The sequence below is a fragment of the Procambarus clarkii genome, chromosome 22 (assembly GCF_040958095.1).
Source record: "Procambarus clarkii isolate CNS0578487 chromosome 22, FALCON_Pclarkii_2.0, whole genome shotgun sequence".
Classification (NCBI taxonomy): domain Eukaryota; kingdom Metazoa; phylum Arthropoda; class Malacostraca; order Decapoda; family Cambaridae; genus Procambarus; species Procambarus clarkii.
This window is the reverse complement of record NC_091171.1, coordinates 17,448,679-17,469,479: the sequence shown is the minus strand read 5'-3', so window position 1 is coordinate 17,469,479 and position 20,801 is coordinate 17,448,679. Positions and strand designations below refer to the sequence as shown.

Below are 20,801 nucleotides of genomic sequence, written 5' to 3'. Positions count from 1 at the left end.
ATGAAGTGTCTGCTAACCTACTCTCACATCCTGTATCATCCTATAATTCAACGTGGGGGGGGGGGAGGGGGAAATTACCAACGTTCATGAAATATCCTAAATATTTTCTCCAAAATTATATATTACTTAATATTTTAGCAGTGTCCCCCAAGTTCGCTCAGTGAAGATATCGCGGACAGCTCCTGTAATCGTGTACCCACCCACAGGATGGGAATGGGGTCCATAACTAACTTAAACTATCTAAACGGAGTAGAATTAAGCCACACTCAACGATATGTGATTCTTTAATATTCAAGTAGATACTTGTATTCTTAATACTTATATTCTTGTACTCAAAATACTCGTATGTACAAGTATCTATGTACTAGATACTTGTATTCTTAATACTTATATTCTTGTACTCAAAATACTCGTATGTACAAGTATCTATGTACTAGATACTTGTATTCAAGTAGTATACTTAAATGTAGATATTCACTAATATAATGAATAGGAAGATACCCATTAAGGATCTTATCTATATTAACTATCTCAAACCATATACCTAAATAAGGACTGATACAAAGTCCATATCAGCGGCCGATCAAGATATCACAGGTAAACTACAGGTAAGGTAGACCAGTAAAGTGGGTACTAATACCATGCAAAGTGTCATACAGGATATTAAAGTGATAAAGGGGCTGGTTAGTGCACTTGAATGTGGCAAAATGTAAGGTTGTGAACACGAGACAGACAACACACAGAACACAAGTGTTCACTTTATAATATTTCAATGTTGGTTAATAAATGCAGTTATAGCATACTAGGTCGCATTGTTCTAGTATGATATTGTTCTAATATTCTTTACATAATATATAAACATTATATATTATATATGTAATATATAATGCCCTCCCCCCCACAGGTAACGAAATCACTATGCTGGAACTGACCTTTGCTGATGCCAATAAGATGACCTCCTACCCGTTCGAATCCTTGGGAGACCTTCAGTCTCTCTACAAGTTCTTCGTCTCCAACAGCCTCATCGACACTATCACTCACTTCGGCCCAGCCCCCAACCTTACCCAGGTGAGTTTCTGGAGCCCCTCCGCCCTCCACACCTGGAGGCCCTCCGCCCTCCACACCTGGAGGTCCTCCGCCCTCCACACCTGGAGGTCCTCCGCCCTCCACACCTGGAGGCCCCTCCGCCCTCCACACCTGGAGGTCCTCCGCCCTCCACACCTGGAGGCCCTCGTGGATGCTTGCTTTATTTAACTTAATCCATGCAAGGTTTACCTTTCTACAATCCGTCTCTGGCATCGTTTTCTTTGAAATACAACCCACCCCCTATTTTCTACAATCTAAATGGCAGATTACTGCACTTTAAAAAACGATATGGGATATATTTTGTGTTTTAAGTTATTGTCTTGTAATTTTTAATATTCTAACCATCACCACCCACACTGCTAACTGCCCTTACTGTTCCAAGACCACACCATGGTAAACTACCTTCACTAGCCCCAGCTAAAGGTACCCCCATCTTTGCTGTTAATGGGCAGTCATCTTCAAATGTCAATCCCCCTTAATACCCTTCACCTCCCCTAATGTAACCCCCTTACTCTCACAACCACCCACCCATCCCTGTCTGAGTCAGCATGCAGCTCTCTCACTCACTCTCACGTGAGCGTGTGTGTACACCAGGTAAGCGTGACGGGCAGCAAGGTGAGCACCATCACCCCGGGAGCCTTCGCAGACCTGGGCCGTCTCTCCCGTCTCGACCTCCACGACAACCCCCTCACCAGTCTCCAGGACGGCTGGTTCACCTCCTCGTCCTCAGAGTAAGTCGCTCTCCAGCCGAAGAATGAGTTCATTGTCTCTTCTTAGGCCTAGCTTCGCAGCTTCCTCCTCCTCCGCCTGTTGCTACTAAGAATTGCTGTGCCAAGTTAGCTCTGGCCTTTCATCACTTTACCACCGTCTAAGTTGATTCTTCATCTGCCCTTAAAACCCGCTAGTTATTACGCTGGGTTTTGTATATACTGAATTATACTTAGTAACTTGCCACAACATCCTGGGGGTCCAGCTTGTGCACTGGAGAGTACACAACCTCGTGCACTGAAAACATGTGCAATTCAGGAGATTTGTCAAGATTAGTTGAGCACAGTCCAGTCAGGCGGCCACTTCACAAGTCCAGCCAGTCGGCCAGCGCTCCTGTGCCAGGTAAGTCCACTATAGGCTCACCATAGCCCGTGCTACTTGCCCCGCTCCTGTGCCGGGTAAGTTACGTGCTCACAATAGCCAGTGCTACTTGGAACTTGTTCCGAGTAGCTGAATCTATAACAACAACAACAGTTAGCCACTCTACTAGCCATTCCACAACCCAGCCCCCTTCCTGTAAGGGAAGCTCAATCATCATCTTCAAGAACGTCTACAAGAACCAATTAGATAAGTTCTTGCAAGCAGTGCCGGACCAACCGGGCTCAAGCGGGTATGTGGGCCTGCGGGCAGCTGCAAGCAACAGCCTGGTGGGGACCAAGTTATCACAAGTCGAGTCTGGCCCCAGGCCGGGCTCGGGGGTTGAACTCCCGAGACCCTCTTCAGGTAAGATCCCATGCCCCAAGTCCACCCCATCCCCCTCACACATTCGAATCCTCACTTTCAGTTAGCCCAGAGTTTCGTGGCATTCTATCCAACGTTATTCTGGGCACGATAAAACATCTTGAATTGTCGGATCTTTTTTTTTCGTGTACAATTGGAAATAAAAAAGGAAACAACAGAATCGTGAGATTATTCGTATTTCTTTGCGGCCTTTGGGTGGTGAGGCGGGTGGTCGTTCGTGCTGGGAGGCGAGTGGTCGTTCGTGCTGGGAGGCGAGTGGTCGTTCGTGCTGGGAGGCGAGTGGTCGTTCGTGCTGGGAGGCGAGTGGTCGTGCTGGGAGGCGAGTGGTCGTTCGTGCTGGGAGGCGAGTGGTCGTGCTGGGAGGCGAATAACTTTAGAAAAGGGTCATTTTGCACATTCTGCCATGCCTTTTGGTCTCGTAAGGAACTATTTTAGTACATCAGATCTGGACCCAAACCTCTTCTCATACGTTTCCAGGTGTAAATTATTATGACACACTCTCGCTTGCGTGCCCGAGAATACAGTTTTTAGGATTTGATGTGTTGCTAATAATGTAAAAGGTTTAATTGAGCAAATTCTCTGAGTAAAAGTTATTTGCATATTCCCCAGCTCTGACACCAGCAGTTAATATGCAGGAACATTCCACCTCAGTACCAGTGCCTTAAACATTACTATTGTTAGTTTATCATCCCTAGTTTGAAAGGTTCTTGTTATGCAGCCGACCACATCTTGTAGATGTGGCAATTAATTTATCGAGTTCATTAACTGTAAAAAAATTTTTTTTACAATTACTCCCAAGTCTTTTATGTCGACAACACACCCCCAACGCCTGCCCACATCACCCCGCCCCCCCCCCTCACCACGACCCCCCCCTACCCCCCATCCTCACCAATTACCAGTTAACACTCACCTCCGTCACCAAGCAACAGGTAACTTTCTACCACCAGCCCGCCACATGCACCAGTCCAGTTCCTAGTGACTCGTGACCGTTACATTGATCAACGTCTTGTCTGGAAACACGTCTCGACATCCAATCACATCCGCTTGACCCACACGCCCCCTGACAGAAGCCGCCCCCCCCCTCCCGTCACCCCGTCTCTGTCACCGGCTGCTTTACAGTCTTGAGAGAGCTGTCACGTGGAGTCCCGAACCACCACCTGATCTTTGACTCTCAGTTAAAATGACTATTTTCATCCCGTAGGACTACCAGCAGAGTTCCCATTTATCCCCCTCAATCCCAACAGCGGAGTCAAACTTTCCCTGTGAGTGACACGTGACACGTGAGTGACACGAGGCTGGCTGATACTCGCACTTCGCACCTCAGACTCGACTCATGGCGAGTGGCGCTGCTCCGTGGGGTGGGTGAGAAACCCCGGCGATGTTGTAGTATTGGAAGGAAAATATATTGAAGTTTTAGTGCCGTTATCCGCGACCTTGAGGCTGGCGCAATAACCGGATTGTCTTGGAGAACGTGGTACAAGTCGCTGGCCGATCAGGTTCATCACGCACGGTAACTGTGATCGTGGAAAGTGGTGACAAGTGCTGACGACCCCCCCCCCCCCCGGGAATGGGGGGGGGGGTGGAGAGGAGGAGGAAGAAGAGGTGATCAGAGACCGTATTACCTCACGAAGAGTTGTTGATGATGGGAGGAGGAGAAAGGAGGGAAAGTGGGACGCAGGAAGCAAAATAATGGTCAATACCCACATTAATGGCGCTCAGCCATTACTGAAGAAATGGGGGGGGGGTTTATCTGTAGTCTACTTCGGCCTTACTTGTCTCTGCAGCCCCACACAACCCGGACTGATCCCGTGACTCGGGCACGAACTTGTCAAGTTGCCTCACTTGACATATTTAACGTTCCTTCCAGCAATATGTCTTACATTTCCTGGTAAGAGGTTAAAAAGAGTAGTGTCTCTAATCTAACTGTATTTCTGTCATTTTACGTTGGTTGAATTATACACCCATCATACACAGTGTGTTGTAATGGTGTTCGGAATCCGACCAAGTATTTTCCGTGTGTACATTAAGGGATCTTAATCTCTGTGGTGCTGAGTGCTGTACACGGGGGGTAACTGTGTGGTGCTGAGTGCTGTACACTGGGGGTAACTGTGTGGTGCTGTACACGGGGGGTAACTGTGTGGTGCTGAGTGCTGTACACGGGTGGTAACTGTGTGGTGCTGAGTGCTGTACACTGGGGGTAACTGTGTGGTGCTGTACACGGGTGGTAACTGTGTGGTGCTGTACACGGGTGGTAACTGTGTGGTGCTGAGTGCTGTACACTGGGGGTAACTGTGTGGTGCTGTACACGGGTGGTAACTGTGTGGTGCTGAGTACTGTACACTGGGGGTAACTGTGTGGTGCTGTACACGGGTGGTAACTGTGTGGTGCTGTACACGGGTGGTAACTGTGTGGTGCTGAGTGCTGTACACTGGGGGTAACTGTGTGGTGCTGTACACGGGTGGTAACTGTGTGGTGCTGAGTGCTGTACACTGGGGGTAACTGTGTGGTGCTGTACACGGGGGGTAACTGTGTGGTGCTGTACACGGGTGGTAACTGTGTGGTGCTGAGTGCTGTACACTGGGGGTAACTGTGTGGTGCTGTACACTGGGGGTAACTGTGTGGTGCTGTACACGGGTGGTAACTGTGTGGTGCTGAGTGCTGTACACTGGGGGTAACTGTGTGGTGCTGTACACGGGTGGTAACTGTGTGGTGCTGAGTGCTGTACACGGGTGGTAACTGTGTAGTGCTGTACACGGGGGGTAACTGTGTGGTGCTGTACACGGGGGGTAACTGTGTGGTGCTGTACACGGGTGGTAACTGTGTGGTGCTGTACACGGGTGGTAACTGTGTAGTGCTGTACACGGGTGGTAACTGTGTAGTGCTGTACACGGGGGGTAACTGTGTAGTGCTGTACACGGGTGGTAACTGTGTAGTGCTGTACACGGGGGGTAACTGTGTGGTGCTGTACACGGGGGGTAACTGTGTGGTGCTGTACACGGGGGGTAACTGTGTGGTGCTGTACACGGGGGGTAACTGTGTGGTGCTGAGTGCTGTACACGGGTGGTGCTGAGTGCTGTACACGGGTGGTAACTGTGTGGTGCTGAGTGCTGTACACGGGTGGTAACTGTGGTGCTGTACACGGGGGGTAACTGTGTGGTGCTGAGTGCTGTACACGGGGGGTAACTGTGTGGTGCTGAGTGCTGTACACGGGTGGTGCTGAGTGCTGTACACGGGTGGTAACTGTGTGGTGCTGAGTGCTGTACACGGGTGGTAACTGTGTGGTGCTGTACACGGGTGGTAACTGTGGTGCTGAGTGCTGTACACGGGGGGTAACTGTGTGGTCTCGTCGCCACAGGCCGTGGGTGCTGTACCTGGATGACTGCAGCATCAGCGACATCAGCCCGGGAGCCTTCTCTGGCAGCCTCCCCGCCGGCATCTACCTGGCCGGCAACTCTCTCACCGCCATACCTGAGGTAAGCTGCTCCTCTGCTCTCCCCACCAGTAAACCCCTATATATAATGGTTCCTATATGTCATCCCTTCTCTCTAAATATGCCATTACGGGCTATTCATGCCCGTGCCACCTCTTGTGTGGCTTAATATTCATCAAATCAACCTTCTCTCTATCTCTTCTTCTCTATCTTATGTCCGCCCCTCATCCCAAGAGCCCCCCACCTCCTCTCTCTCTCACTCACTCACTCACTCACTCACTCACTCACTCACTCACTCACTCACTCACTCACTCACTCACTCACTCACTCTCGAGGTCCCGTAGGCCATCATGGAGTGGTTGAAGACAGACACTGATTATTTAGACAATCTCTAATTACTAATATAACTATGACGGATCAAAAATAAATTCTCAAGAAACATCGTCTTGAAAACACCCTGACCCTTCTTCCGCCTGGCTGACCCCTATTCCGCCTCCCTGACCCCCTCCCTCCACCACCCTGACCTCTCCACCACCTTGGAAACACTGGAAAATTCCTATCACGTAACACCACCCTGACCACTATTGTCCAACTTGGACACAAGTCAAACTCTAATTGAGTCCACCCTGACCGCTGTTTGAGGTGGTTCCTAGGATCAATGTCCCCGCGGCCCGGCTCCAGCCTAGTCTCTTAAGTGGGCGGTGTGACTCAACCAGGCTTGACAACATTACATATCAGAAGATGCTGGAAATCCCTGGCAGTTGAATCCACTTGGTGGGGGGGGGGGGGGAGGATTCCTTGCTTCACACACTGTGCTTACACTGTGCTTACACTGTGCTTTATACTTTCCTCTCATAACTTCCTTCCTATCACCTTAATAATGACAGGAAAAAAGAATGCTGGATAAACTGAGGTAGATTTTCCTATAGTGTCAAAAAAACAATTTCATGCTGTTCCTCACGAGAAGACTGGTGTTCAAGATGGAAAAGCAGGGGAAGATAATTGGGGAGACAGTGAACTAAGGATAGAAAGCAGTCACAGTCAGGTCTGTGATTCTGAGTTGGAGGAAGGCGGCGAGGGGCCGTCCTCAGACCTCTGCTGTTTCTAATTGATGTGGAAGGCCTACCCGAGGGAGTAGGCCTACCTGAGGAGGGAGGGGGGGTGAACTCGTATATGTCAATATTTGCAAACACAGAACTAATGAGGCATATCAAAACCGAGGTGACTTCCTCGTGGAGGTTCCGGGGATCGACGTCCTCGCGGCCCGGTCCCCGACCAGGATTCCTGGTTGGTCGTCTGGTCAACCAGGCTGTTGGACACGGTTGCTCGCAGCCTGACGTATGAATCACAGCCTGGTTGATCGGGTATCTTTTGGAGGTGTTTAGGGCCCCTTGTTGTCAATAGAGTTCTCCCTCAGCATACTTTTTTTGCACCTCTGCTTTTCAACGGGGGTATTCTGCACATCCTGCCATGCCTCCGGTTTCATGTGGTGTAATATCCGGATTCAGATTTGGAACCAGTCTCTCTCTAATATTTTCTACGCGTAGATTAATATGCATCTCTCCCGCCTGCGCTCTAGAGAACACAGATTTATAACTTTTAATCGGCCTCAATAATTTAGATACTAGTAAAGTGGATTCTATCGGTAAAGGATCATTGCACGCTCTCCAGGTCAGCAAGTTCTCCGGCTATCAATGAGGCTGTTAGTGTGCAACAATATTCCACCCAAGAAAGCACTACTGTCTTGAAAAGTATCATCAGCGTCCCTGTACCGTGACACGCAGAACGTCCAAGGAAGAGCCTGACCAACTCCAGGAGTGGGCAGACAAATGGTTGCTAGAATTTAACCCCCAATAAGTGTGAGGAAATAACAATGGGAAAGGAGGAAAGGAAACTATAGGAGGCATCTATACCACGAGGGGAAGGCATCTATACCACGAGGGGAAGGCATCTATACCACGAGGGGAAGGCAACAACACGAGTCGGAGAGATAAAAGGATTTGAGTGTCTTTCTAACAGTGTAATTCCATCCGTGTCTCTTGTGGCACGCACATGCAGGATAACATGGACAACACACGCAACGCAGGCAAGCCATAGAACGCAGGCAAGCCACAGAACGCAGGCAAGTCACAGAACGCAGGCAAGTCACAGAACGCAGGCAAGCCACAGAACGCAGGCAAGTCACAGAACGCAGGCAAGTCACAGAACGCAGGCAAGCCACCGAACGCAGGCAAGCCACCGAACGCAGGCAAGCCACAGAACGCAGGCAAGCCACCGAACGCAGGCAAGCCACAGAACGCAGGCAAGCCACAGAACGCAGGCAAGCCACCGAACGCAGGCAAGCCACCGAACGCAGGCAAGCCACCGAACGCAGGCAAGCCACCGAACGCAGGCAAGCCACCGAACGCAGGCAAGCCACCGAACGCAGGCAAGCCACCGAACGCAGGCAAGTCACAGAACGCAGGCAAGCCACCGAACGCAGGCAAGCAACCGAACGCAGGCAAGCCACAGAACGCAGGCAAGCCACAGAACGCAGGCAAGCCACAGAACGCAGGCAAACCACAGAACGCAGGCAAGCCACAGAACGCAGGCAAGCCACAGAACGCAGGCAAGCCACAGAACGCAGGCAAACCACAGAACGCAGGCAAGCCACAGAACGCAGGCACGCCACAGAACGCAGGCACGCCACAGAACGCAGGCAAGCCACAGAACGCAGGCAAGCCACAGAACGCAAGCAAGTCACAGAACGCAGGCAAGCCACCGAACGCAGGCAAGCCACCGAACGCAGGCAAGCCACAGAACGCAGGCACGCCACAGAACGCAGGCAAGCCACAGAACGCAGGCAAGCCACAGAACGCAGGCAAGCCACAGAACGCAGGCAAGCCACAGAACGCAGGCAAGCCACAGAACGCAGGCAAGCCACAGAACGCAGGCAAGCCACAGAACGCAGGCACGCCACAGAACGCAAGCACGCCACAGAACGCAAGCACGCCACAGAACGTCGTTTAGAAACCTAACTCAGGGCTCCTTCAAAGCAGCATACACAGCTGTTCTTGGACCAATACTGGAATAACCAGCACCGGCCTGGAACCCGTACCTTGCGAAACATATAAATCCAAAACTAAACGTTACAAAGTTTTGCAACAGGATTATAGCTAGAGTCAAGACGGCTGAACTGTGAGAACAGGCTTAAGGGAACTAGACGTCACAACCCTGAATGAGAAAAAATAAACAGAGGGGCCATGATCGCAACATACAAAGTACAGAGAGGAAGTGACCAGGTGTACAAGGACAGCGTCTTTCAAGTTAGCGAAAATAGGATTGAGAGGAGAAAAGTCGAAGCTGGAAACGCTTACGAGTCGAAGAAATGTTTAAGGGAGTTCTCGTACCCTGTACGGGTGGTCAACAAGTGGAACCTACTGGAAGAAGAAGTTGTGGAAACCACCTCCATCCATAACTTTATGGCCAGACTCGACAAAGAATTCGAATGTGAGAAACGTTAGAAATATGAGAGAGAGTGAGAGAGTGAGAGAGAGAGTGAGAGAGAGTGAGAGAGACAGAGAGAGAGAGAGAGAGAGAGAGAGAGAGAGAGAGAGAGAGAGAGAGAGAGAGAGAGAGAGAGAGAGAGAGAGAGAGAGAGAGAGAGAGAGAGAGAGAGAGAGAGACAGAGACAGAGACAGAGAGACAGAGAGACAGAGAGACAGAGAGACAGAGAGACAGAGAGACAGAGAGAGAGAGAGAGAGAGAGAGAGACAGAGACAGAGACAGAGACAGAGACAGAGACAGAGACAGAGACAGAGAGACAGAGAGACAGAGAGACAGAGAGACAGAGAGAGAGAGAGAGAGAGACAGAGACAGAGACAGAGACAGAGACAGAGACAGAGACAGAGACAGAGACAGAGACAGAGACAGAGAGAGAGAGAGAGAGAGAGAGAGAGAGAGACAGAGAGACAGAGAGAGAGAGAGAGAGAGAGAGAGAGAGAGAGAGAGAGACAGAGAGAGAGGACAGAGAGACAGAGAGAGAGAGAGAGAGAGAGAGAGAGAGAGAGAGAGAGAGAGAGAGAGAGAGAGAGAGAGAGAGAGAGAGAGAGAGAGAGAGAGACAGAGACAGAGACAGAGACAGAGAGAGAGAGAGAGAGAGAGAGAGAGAGAGAGAGAGAGAGAGAGAGAGAGAGAGAGAGAGAGTGTGTGAGAGACTGTGTGAGTGTGTGTGAGAGTGTACTCACCTAGTTGTGCTTGCGGGGGTTGAGCTCTGGCTCTTTGGTCCCGCCTCTCAACTGTCAATCAACAGGTGTACAGGTTCCTGAGCCTATTGGGCTCTATCATATCTACACTTGAAACTGTGTATGGAGTCAGCCTCCACCACATCACTTCCTAATGCATTCCATTTGTCAACCACTCTGACACTAAAAAAGTTCTTTCTAATATCTCTGTGGCTCATTTGGGCACTCAGTTTCCACCTGTGTCCCCTAGTGCGTGAGCCCCTTGTGTTAAACAGCCTGTCTTTATCAACCCTGTCGATTCCCTTGAGTATCTTGAATGTGGTGATCATGTCCCCCCTAACTCTTCTGTCTTCCAACGAAGTGAGGTTTAATTCCCGTAGTCTCTCCTCGTAGCTCATACCTCTCAGCTCGGGTACTAGTCTGGTGGCAAACCTTTGAACCTTTTCCATTTTAGTCTTATGCTTGACTAGATATGGACTCCATGCTGGTGCCGCATACTCCAGGATTGGTCTGACATATGTGGTATATAACGTTCTGAAAGATTCCTTACACAAGTTTCTAAAGGCCGTTCTTATGTTAGCCAACCTGGCATATGCTGCTGCTGTTATCCTCTTGATATGAGCTTCAGGGGACAGGTCTGGCGTGATATCAACCCCCAGGTCTTTCTCTCTCTCGGACTCTTGAAGTATTTCATCTCCCAAGTGATACCTTGTATCTGGTCTCCTGCTTCCAACCCCTATCTACATTACATTACATTTGCTTGGATTAAACTCTAACAGCCATTTGTTCGACCATTCCTGCAGCTTGTCCAGGTCTTCTTGAAGCCTCAAGCTGTCCTCCTCTGTCTTAATCCTTCTCATAATTTTGGCGTCGTCAGCAAACATTGAGAGGAATGAGTCTATACCCTCTGGGAGATCATTTACGTATATCAGAAACAGGATAGGTCCAAGTACAGAGCCCTGTGGGACTCCACTGGTGACTTCACGCCAGTCTGAGGTCTCACCCCTCACTGTAACTCTCTGCTTCCTATTGTTTAGGTACTCCCTTATCCACTGGAGCGCCCTACCAGTTACTCCTGCCTGTTTCTCCAGCTCTTGTGTGAGTGTGTGAGAGTGTGCGAGAGTGAGTGAGTGTGTGAGTGAGTGTGTGAGTGTGTGTGTGTGGGGGGGGGTTAGGAAGGTAGGTTTACAAAAGGTCAAAACCTAGACACATCACAATGGTCAGGAACGAGTCAGAATTCCATAATTAACAAGTAAACAAAGAAACCGAAAAAAACGAAAGCATTAGCATAATTTCTCCAACTCCATAATATACCATTATTGTAGAAACAATGTATACAAGAACGCCATACTCCAAGAAGCAGCAGTAATGACAATATCCAAAAATTTCTCACTTCTGCTGTGATGCAACCCAGTTTGTCCTTAGAAAGAGAGACTACTAGACATTCTATAACACAGGACGACGTACACAAGGCCCCACACCCCTACCTGGAGAGGGTTCTGGGAGTTGTTCTACTTTGAGCCCGGCCTGAGGCCAGGCTCGACTTGTGATAACTTGGTCCAACAGGCTGTTGGTTGGAGCGGCCCGCAGGCCCACATACCTACTACAGCCTGGTTAGTCCGGCACTTCTTGCAAGAACCTGTTCAAGTGCCTCTTGAATACATTCACCTTTGTTCTAGCAATATTTCTAATGCTTGCTGGGAGGGTGTTGAGCAGCTGTGGACCTCTGATGTTCAGACAGTGCTCTCTGATTGTGCCTGTGGCACCTCTACTCTACACTGGTTCTATTCTATTAAGGTAAGGTTTTATCAAGGTACACCATTACAAGACAATCCTCAGGTAACCACGCCACTCTTCCCTTGATCTAGTTCCTTAAGGCGTCAATTACTTGTAGCGAGAGAACGCGTCCAGTTCAGTGAACACCTGACTATATCCGGTTAGTTACCAGTAAACCGGCTGCACAGACCTGTGTCTGTGTGTGTGTGTGTGTGTGTGTGTCTGTGTGTGTGTGTGTGTGTGTGTGTGTGTGTGTGTGTGTGTGTCTGTGTGTGTGTCTGTGTGTGTGTGTCTGTGTCTGTGTCTGTGTGTCTGTGTCTGTGTGTGTCTGTGTGTGTCTGTGTCTGTCTGTGTCTGTCTGTGTCTGTCTGTGTCTGTCTGTGTCTGTCTGTGTCTGTCTGTGTCTGTCTGTGTCTGTCTGTGTCTGTCTGTGTCTGTCTGTGTCTGTCTGTGTGTGTCTGTGTGTGTCTGTGTGTGTGTGTCTGTGTGTGTGTGTCTGTCTGTCTGTCTGTGTTCTCACGACGTACATAATAACAGACTTGAGTTCCTGATTTTTTTTAACTTCGTTAAATAAACTCCAAACTTTATTTAACACTTTATGACCGTTACCTAATGATGTTGCGCTCGTTGTTGGTCAAATGTCCAGTGCCAAGTCTTTTTGAGCTTAGGTTCAGTTAATTTACGTTCGGTTAGTTTAGCTCAAGTTAGGATAGGTTAATTCTGGTTAGTTTTACACTTATTAAGTTACACGTGAACAAAGACTTTTGCTATATGTAATCTATAACCACAAAACTATATCTTTTTATTTAAATATGTTAAATCTAGTTTTTGTTTTTTTTAATGAGGCCAACTTGCGAAATTAGACTAACCTTGTACACCGCAAATATGGTCTCGTTATTATCAGGACAAAAGGCAATTTCACGGTGCAGTGACGCTCAAAATCAGCTAAGTGACAGGTTAATAGCAATGAGTATACGTGAGTGAGTGTGTGAGTGAGTGAGAATGAGGAGGGAGGAATGAGGATGGTGGGGGGGGGGGAATGAACAAAGTCCAATGCTGACTAAAATTGCTTTTAAGCTTGCAAAACAGCCCCAACTCTCACGTTGACAAGCGGTTAAACATAAGTGGTTGTTTAACCAATAGCGTACAACACTAGACAAATCCAACTAAGCAATCACGGTCAATGCTCACTGGCCCGATAATGTGACAAACTGACCACTTGCATACAACGAGAGCAACTAAATTATCGATACTCTTGAGGAGTCTAAACTGAGGCAACTGATGAATATGGACGAGTTGTACAAACACCCAATTACATTGCCTTGGTCAGCGTTAACTTCTTAATATACACTCACGCCCACTTATCAGGCTACTAGATGAGACTACAAGATGACTTGGACAAACGGAAGGAATGGTCCAGCAAATGGCTATTACAGTTTAACTCGAACAAGTGTAAAGTAATGAAGATGGGGTGTAGGGACGAGGCCAGATACAAGTACCATTTGGGAGATGAATTTTTCAATTATCAGGGAGAAAGTGAAAGACCTGATGGTTGATATCACGCCAGACTTGTCAACTGAAGCCTAAATCACGAGGATATCATTAGCAGCATATGTTAGGTTGGTCAACATAAAAACTGCCTTCAAAAACTCGTGCAAGGCATCATTTAGAACCTTGTATAACACACACGTCAGACCAATCCTGGAGTATGCAGCTCTAGCGTGGAGTTTGTATCAAACGCAGCAAACTAAATTGGAGAAGGTTCGACGGTATGTCATCAGACTAATACCCGAGCTGAGGGATACGAGCTATGAGGAGTGACTTCAGGAAACGTCACGTCGATGGAAGACAGAAGAGTTAAGGGAGACATGATCACTACATACAACATTCTCAGAAGAATAGATAGGGTGGATAAAAAACAGTATTTAACGCAGGTGGTACAAGCACAAGGTAACACAGGTGCAAACTGAGTATCCAAATGAGCCACAGAGACATTAGAACTTGTTCAGTGTCAGTAGTTAACAAATGGAATGCATTAAGCAGTGATGTGGTGGAGGCTGACTCCAAACAAAACTTCAAATATAGTTATGATAGAGCCCAATAGACTCGAGAATCTGTTCACCAGTTGACCGGAGAGATGGATAGAGAATATGAAGAAAGAACGCAATTGCCCATGAACCAAAGCATAGGGAACTATCTAGTTTTTCAAGACCGAAAACTTAGATATTCTTGAATGACCAAGTTAATAACCCAACATGAACTTGGCTAAGCAAACGCTTCCCGCGGTTAAGACATGACTGAATGAAAAAAGCCTTTGGGTCAGAAACAAACGAGAAGTGAAGATGGCTGCGGTAGACGCCTGTGAAGACGCCCAGCGTCTGGTGATGTAAATGGGTCACATACTTCAGGCAGCTATCGCATGGGAAGAGTTAGCAGCCACGTACTGTGACGACTTCAACATGCACGTAAATAATGTGTCCAGTTACTTGATCCACTAAACTGGGGAAGACTGTGTATAAAAGTGGCCCGAATTCCTACACGGTTTACCAAACCGGGTGTACTGTCCCTTTAATTTATGCCGGTTGTCTGTTCTCCCTCACTTTTTAGCATTGTTTAATTTCAAATCCAGCTGCAAAGCTGCAGCTGGATTATGAGGTTCTCGCCTGTGAGTAACGTGCTTGACGCTTCCGTTTTCCTTTCTATTCTCCCCTCCCCCAAGGAAAGAGGGGGGGGGGGGGTAACTACATTCCCAGGAAAGTACCTGGGAGTACTTTCCTGAGAAAGTACTTCCACTTTCCTGTATTGTGGAAAGTTCCACAATACATTGGCCTTCCTTTCCCACCTTCACAAGGAGGGGTGACACCTTTCCCAGTTGAGAGGGGGTAAGAGCCTTTTACCCCATTCCCCTGATGATAGCTTAATCCCACCTTCCCTCAACAGAGGGCTCTCCCCTCCCGAGGAGAGGGCTCCCCCCCCCCGCCCCCCAGCGACCCCTGCGCCCCCCCCTCACGCCCCCTTCCACTAAACAACCCGCTCGTTTGCCTCCTGACGTGAACACCACAGCATCATGACAACACGATGCCATTTTGCATCTCTCATTTGAGAGATTACGGGCTATTCATGCCCGTGCCACCTCTTGGGTGGCTTAATCTTCATCAATCTCTCATTTGGGATGCACTGACAGTAACCCGTCAACATGGTGAAGAAGAAAGGCGAAGCGCCGGTGCACGCCTCGCTGGGCACGGTGACGACTCCCTGGGTCAAGACCTTGACACAATTCCGCTCCCCGTCTCGCTGAGTTGACGTCATTTACACCAAGTATATATTTTTCAATCTCTCTCCTCGTCTACATCGATTATCACAAACATAATAAGACACAACCTTAGATCACGAATGAACCTTAAACTAATCCCATATGTACTCCCCAGAGTAATGAGAGACTACGGGCTCGCCATAGCCCGTGCTACTTGGAACTTTATGTTCCAAGTAGCGAATCTTTAACAACAACAACATCCCCAGAGCATTCCTCTATAGTATTTAGTATCGCTCCCTTCCTTGGGTCCGAAGTTACAGCCCCGCTCCTGTGCCAGGTAAGTCCACTACGGGCTCGCCATAGCCTGTGCTACTTGGAACGTTTTGTTCCCAGTAGCTGAATCTTATCATCCTCTCCCTGGGTCCTATACTTTGAAAGCCTGGGCGACGTGCACCTTGGTCACGAGGCCCCTGAGTGTACTGCCTCATGGTCTCTCGTCTCCACCCAACAGGCCACCTTCCTCCCGCTGCTGGAGAACATGGAGGCGGCAGCGGCGGCCGGCCAACTACACTCACTACATCGACTTCGACGGCAACCGCCTCGTGTGTGACTGTGGCGTGGAGTGGCTGGCCACCTCGACCACTCTGCTGCCCTTCGTTAGGAACGCCGTCTGCTCCAACGGCGACGTGTCTGGCACCGACATCGCTGACCTCCCAGCAGACTTCTTCGCCTCCTGCTAGGCCCTCTCGCTAGGCCTCCTGCCAGGGCCACATACCGCGCACACCTCTTTCCTGAGGACTTCGAATCACTTCAACAGGCCGAGTTGATCCACCTGCAGCATTGTATTCATGAATCATCCTGCTGTCTTCTAAACAATAAATCATTAAGCACAGAGCGGTTCGTTATTCCCAAATAAAAAGAATATTCTCAAATAGTAAACTCTTCACCGTTACCATTTAAATAAAGCCATTTATAGCCAAAATGTACTGCAAATCTACTACATTACACGCCATTTCCTTCACGACTATGTTCAGTGGGACTTTGCAGAGTGAGACGGCGTCACTGTGGTTGATATTTACAACAAGTGGTGTTTAGTGCTTATAGCCCCCAGGTTCCTCAAGCCCAGCCTCCGCCCCACCACACAACTGCAAGTCATCTTTCGCTAATGTCATCTCTCGGTACCTATTGCCCTCAGGGGCTTAAAAAAAAGATCGTGCTAGCATTATTTTTAATGCAATGTTGCATGTACAACATTGAGCCATAAACGCTAATTATATGTTGGGTGAATTGCAATGTTGGTAGCAGGAGGAGATATAGGTAAGGGCAGGACGAGATATAGGTAAGGGCAGGACGAGATATAGGTAAGGGCAGGAGGAGATATAGGCAAGGGCTGGACGAGATATAGGCAAGGATTGTATGGACACCTGGCATGCCAAGGACACCAGGGACAGGTGATGAACAGGTGATCCCTAGGGTGGGAGGTACAGGTTTAATCAACACACCTGGTCATATATAATAGATTTGCACGCCATCTACCCAATATAACACCTGGCTCGCGTCTATCACCCTTACTCCCTCACATTGTTCAATACACCCAGTACACACCTGTCACTCACACCACCAGCCCACCTCACACCTGTCACTCACACCACCAGCCCACCTCACACCTGTCACTCACACCACCAGCCCACCTCAAACCTGTCACTCACACCACCAGCCCACCTCAAACCTGTCACTCACACCACCAGCCCACCACACACCTGTCACTCACAACCACCAGCCCACCTCACACTGTCACTCACACCACCAGCCCACCTCAACCCTGCCACTCACACCACCAGCCCACCTCACACCTGTCACTCACACCACCAGCCCCACCTCACACTGTCTCATAATATGCATGAGTACCTGGCAACGTTCAAGAAAAGCCACCAGGAATGACAAGGAAGGTCTTCCAGTATATTAGGGAGTACCTAAGCAATAGCAAGAGTGCCACATTGGAGGGGGAGTGAGAGTTCCGAGTGAAGAGATGTCATCAGCAGAAACCCGCAGCACTCGGTCAGTACTACAGCTAGTCATACATCTACTAGCTAGTAGTACATCTACTAGCTAGTAGTACATCTACTAGCTAGTAGTACATCTATTAGCTCTATATGAACTACAACTAGTCTTAGTTTCTGAGTGTAAATCATCTCCCAGAGACATGCTTCTTCTCTTCAATGTTTCCTTACGATGCAAAAATAAACAATTAATGCACTGGAATATTCCGAGACGCTACAGACTGGTTTGGATAATTTATTGTTCAACAAGAGGCTATTAGAGTTTAATTTGCGCAAGTGCGAAGTAATGAAGCTAGTTGCTAGGAATAGAAGGCAATATGCAAGGTACTGAAAAAAATTGGAACACGTCTCCAAACGCCCACATCCAGCGGATATCACTTTCACAGGGAAGGTTTGGCCCACAAAACAATTGCTTTTAGAAATCTGATTTTCTAAAATCAGGATGTACGCTACACATGTTCTAGACCAATTCTGAAGTATCAAGCTAATTAAGACAGGGCGTAGTAGCTACTTGATTACTCACCCGTGCCGGGTTTTTTGTAAGCTTCAAAAACCGGGCAGGTTAAAAAAAACTTTTCCTTTGCTTTAATATGAGCCAACTTAGTTAATTTATATTTTAAACGCATTTTTTGCTATCCATTAAATACATAAAAACCTAACCCACCCCAATCCAGGCTGGTTGTGCTTGAAGAACAAAACAGTTTTGTTCTTACCATAACAGCGTTAAAGACAAAAAGAAGATGGAGAAAGTTTCGAAGTACGCAGTACCACAGACTCTACTAATGCCAGAGTTGGGGGATATGCTTGAGTTACCGCTCGTCACGGCAAGAAAACAAAGAACAATGAAGAGAGAGATGGTAACATCAGGGTCCCGGTTGTGCAGTGGGCTGCGTTCTCTCGACTCTTAATCGGGAATTTGGGGTTCGAATCCTGGCCGGAACAGAAATGGTTGGACGCGTTTCCTGTCACCTAATGCCCATATTCATCCAGCAGTAAATAGGTTCTCAGGAGTTATAAGTCAGCTTCTTGTGGGGTTGTATCCTGTGGAGGGTCAGCAATTCAACTCTAGGGCGGGGGGGGGGGGCCTTTGATATAAACATAACATGTACATATACGCTGGCTGCCTGTCCCGATACAATAAATTATTACTACTCTATAATGAAATCACAATAACGTGATGTATCAACGAGAAACCCAGTAAGAGCAATGTGGAGGATTCGAACCTGCTCACAAGGTACTCCTAAGCACATGCCTTTAACCACTTAACCAGGACATGCTCACAACCAGACAGACAGGTCGACAAAGGACACCTGTGGTAACCAGATACTCGAATGAACTAGATCTATTTTTCTTCAGAACAGTGAACAAATAAAACGCAATCAGAAATAAAGTGATGAAGACCGACTCATGTCCAGCTTCACATGTTGCTACGGTAAAGAGCCACACATGATGCTATAAGGAGATGCTAAGATGCACAAGATGCTAAGGATCCTGTACACCAGTCGACTGATGGCCGAAAGACGGAACACCACCTTTTCTCTTTCCGTAAAAATAATATAATACCAACACCTCGTTAGCCAATACGAGCATTACATGTATTGTTTAAAAGTGGAACAAGGCATAAATTGGGTTTGAAGTCTGAGTTTGGAAGTGACAAGTGAAGCCCCCTGAGAGCCCCGTGTCCTGTGCCCTGAACCCTTGAGAGCTCTGAACCTCTAGCGAAGTACCCGAGCTCCTGTGACCTCTACAGTCCATGACACACAAACCAATGGACATTTCTGAGGAAACAACGATACAGGAAAACGACACGAAAATAGTACACGTTATTACCTCAGAGAAGATTCAGCATATTCATGCTGACCAGACCACACACTAGAAGGTGAAGGGACGACGACGTTTGGTCCTTCCTGGACCATTCTCAAGTCGATCTATTACCAATTTATGCCAATCGACTTGAGAAAGGTCCAGGACTGACCGAAAGGTCGTCGTCCCTTCACCTTCTAGTGTGTGGTCTGGTCAACATACTTTAGCAACGTTATTGTGACTCATCGCCTGCACTGAGCATATTCATATTCACAAAAACCTGGACTAAAAATTTAAAGATTTTTTTTTTACCTACAAATTGCCTACAGGTGTGGGGTGTAAAGGTGTAGCGCAATGAGCATGTGTACAAGTGTACGGCAATAAACAGGTGTGGGACAATCTACAGGTGTGAGGGCAATATGCAGTAATGGGGCAACTAGTTGCCTAGTTAGTTGCTATTTTAGAGTCCGCTCCTCGGGGCAAAATTTCCATGTAGCACAGGCTATGGTGATCCCATAGAGGGGAGGGAGGGAGGGGGGGGGATAGACGGAGGCAATAGTAAGTGTAGGGCAAGGTACAGGTGTGGGCCACAGTATAGGTGTACAGGTTTGGAGCAATACCCAGGTGTTGGGTAATACAAATGGACAAACTTACAAATGCATGGGAGAAATTTACAAGTGAAAAGGTGGGACGGGGGCCTGGTAGTATACGCTTAGGCGTATACTACCTGGTAGTATACGCTTAGGCGTATACTACCAGGTAGTATACGTAAAGGCGTGAGGCAACACGCTAAACAACAGATCTGGGGTAATATACAGTTACTATGTAACATACAGGTGTAAATGTACATATGTGTGTGTATATATATATATAATATTATATATATATATATATATATTATATATATATATATATATATATATATATATACACACACACACAATTGTACAATATTCAGTCGACAGATCTCTCTCTCTCTCTCTCCTCGTCACAGCCCTTGGCCAAGCTGATGGCTGTCCTTGACTTCCAAACCGCAGAAGTAACCGCTACCGCAGGTGAGACTCGCCGCAAGGAATCCCGGCCCGCGGTCACCCCCGTTGCGGTGCGAGGAAGCATCTCATCATCGTGTACAAACCCCCGCCAGCGCTGGAGCGTGCTCCACGCCTTACTGACCCAGCCACACACACACACACACACACACACACACACACACACACACACACACACACACACACACACACACACACACACAAAGGTTTGCCACCAGACTAGTACCCGAGCTGAGAGGTATGAGCTACGAGGAGAGACTACGGGAATTAAACCTCACTTCGCTGGAAGACAGAAGAGTTAGGGGGGACATGATCACCACATTCAAGATTCTGAAGGGATTGATAGGGTAGATAAGACAGTCTATTTAACACAAGGGGAACACGCACAAGGGACACAGGTGGAAACTGAGTGCCCAAATGAGCCACAGAGATATTAGAAGGAACTTTTTTAGTGTCAGAGTGGTTGACAAATGGAATGCATTAGGGGGTGATGTGGTGGAGACTGACTCCATACACAGTTTCAGTGTAGATATGACAGAGCCCGATAGGCTCAGGAATCTGTAGACCTGTTGATTGACGGTTGAGAGGCGGGACCAAAGAGCCAGAGCTCAA

At 48.1% G+C, this 20,801-nt stretch overlaps 2 protein-coding genes across 7 annotated transcripts in view; one reads left to right on the top strand and one right to left on the bottom strand.

Moving 5' to 3' along the window:
* for (cGMP-dependent protein kinase for) overlaps positions 1-20,801 on the bottom strand; it is a 579,799-nt gene that overhangs the window by 454,432 nt on the left and 104,566 nt on the right. The gene's annotated exons all lie outside the window — the stretch shown is intronic.
* Positions 905-16,167, top strand: LOC123757914 (oplophorus-luciferin 2-monooxygenase non-catalytic subunit; the record flags this gene model as incomplete). The annotated part of the gene is given in 5 exon segments (XM_069329491.1): positions 905-1,068; positions 1,681-1,817; positions 5,951-6,068; positions 15,789-15,845; positions 15,847-16,167. Coding segments are annotated over 5 exon segments (647 nt in total), but the record flags the coding sequence as incomplete, so codon positions are not given.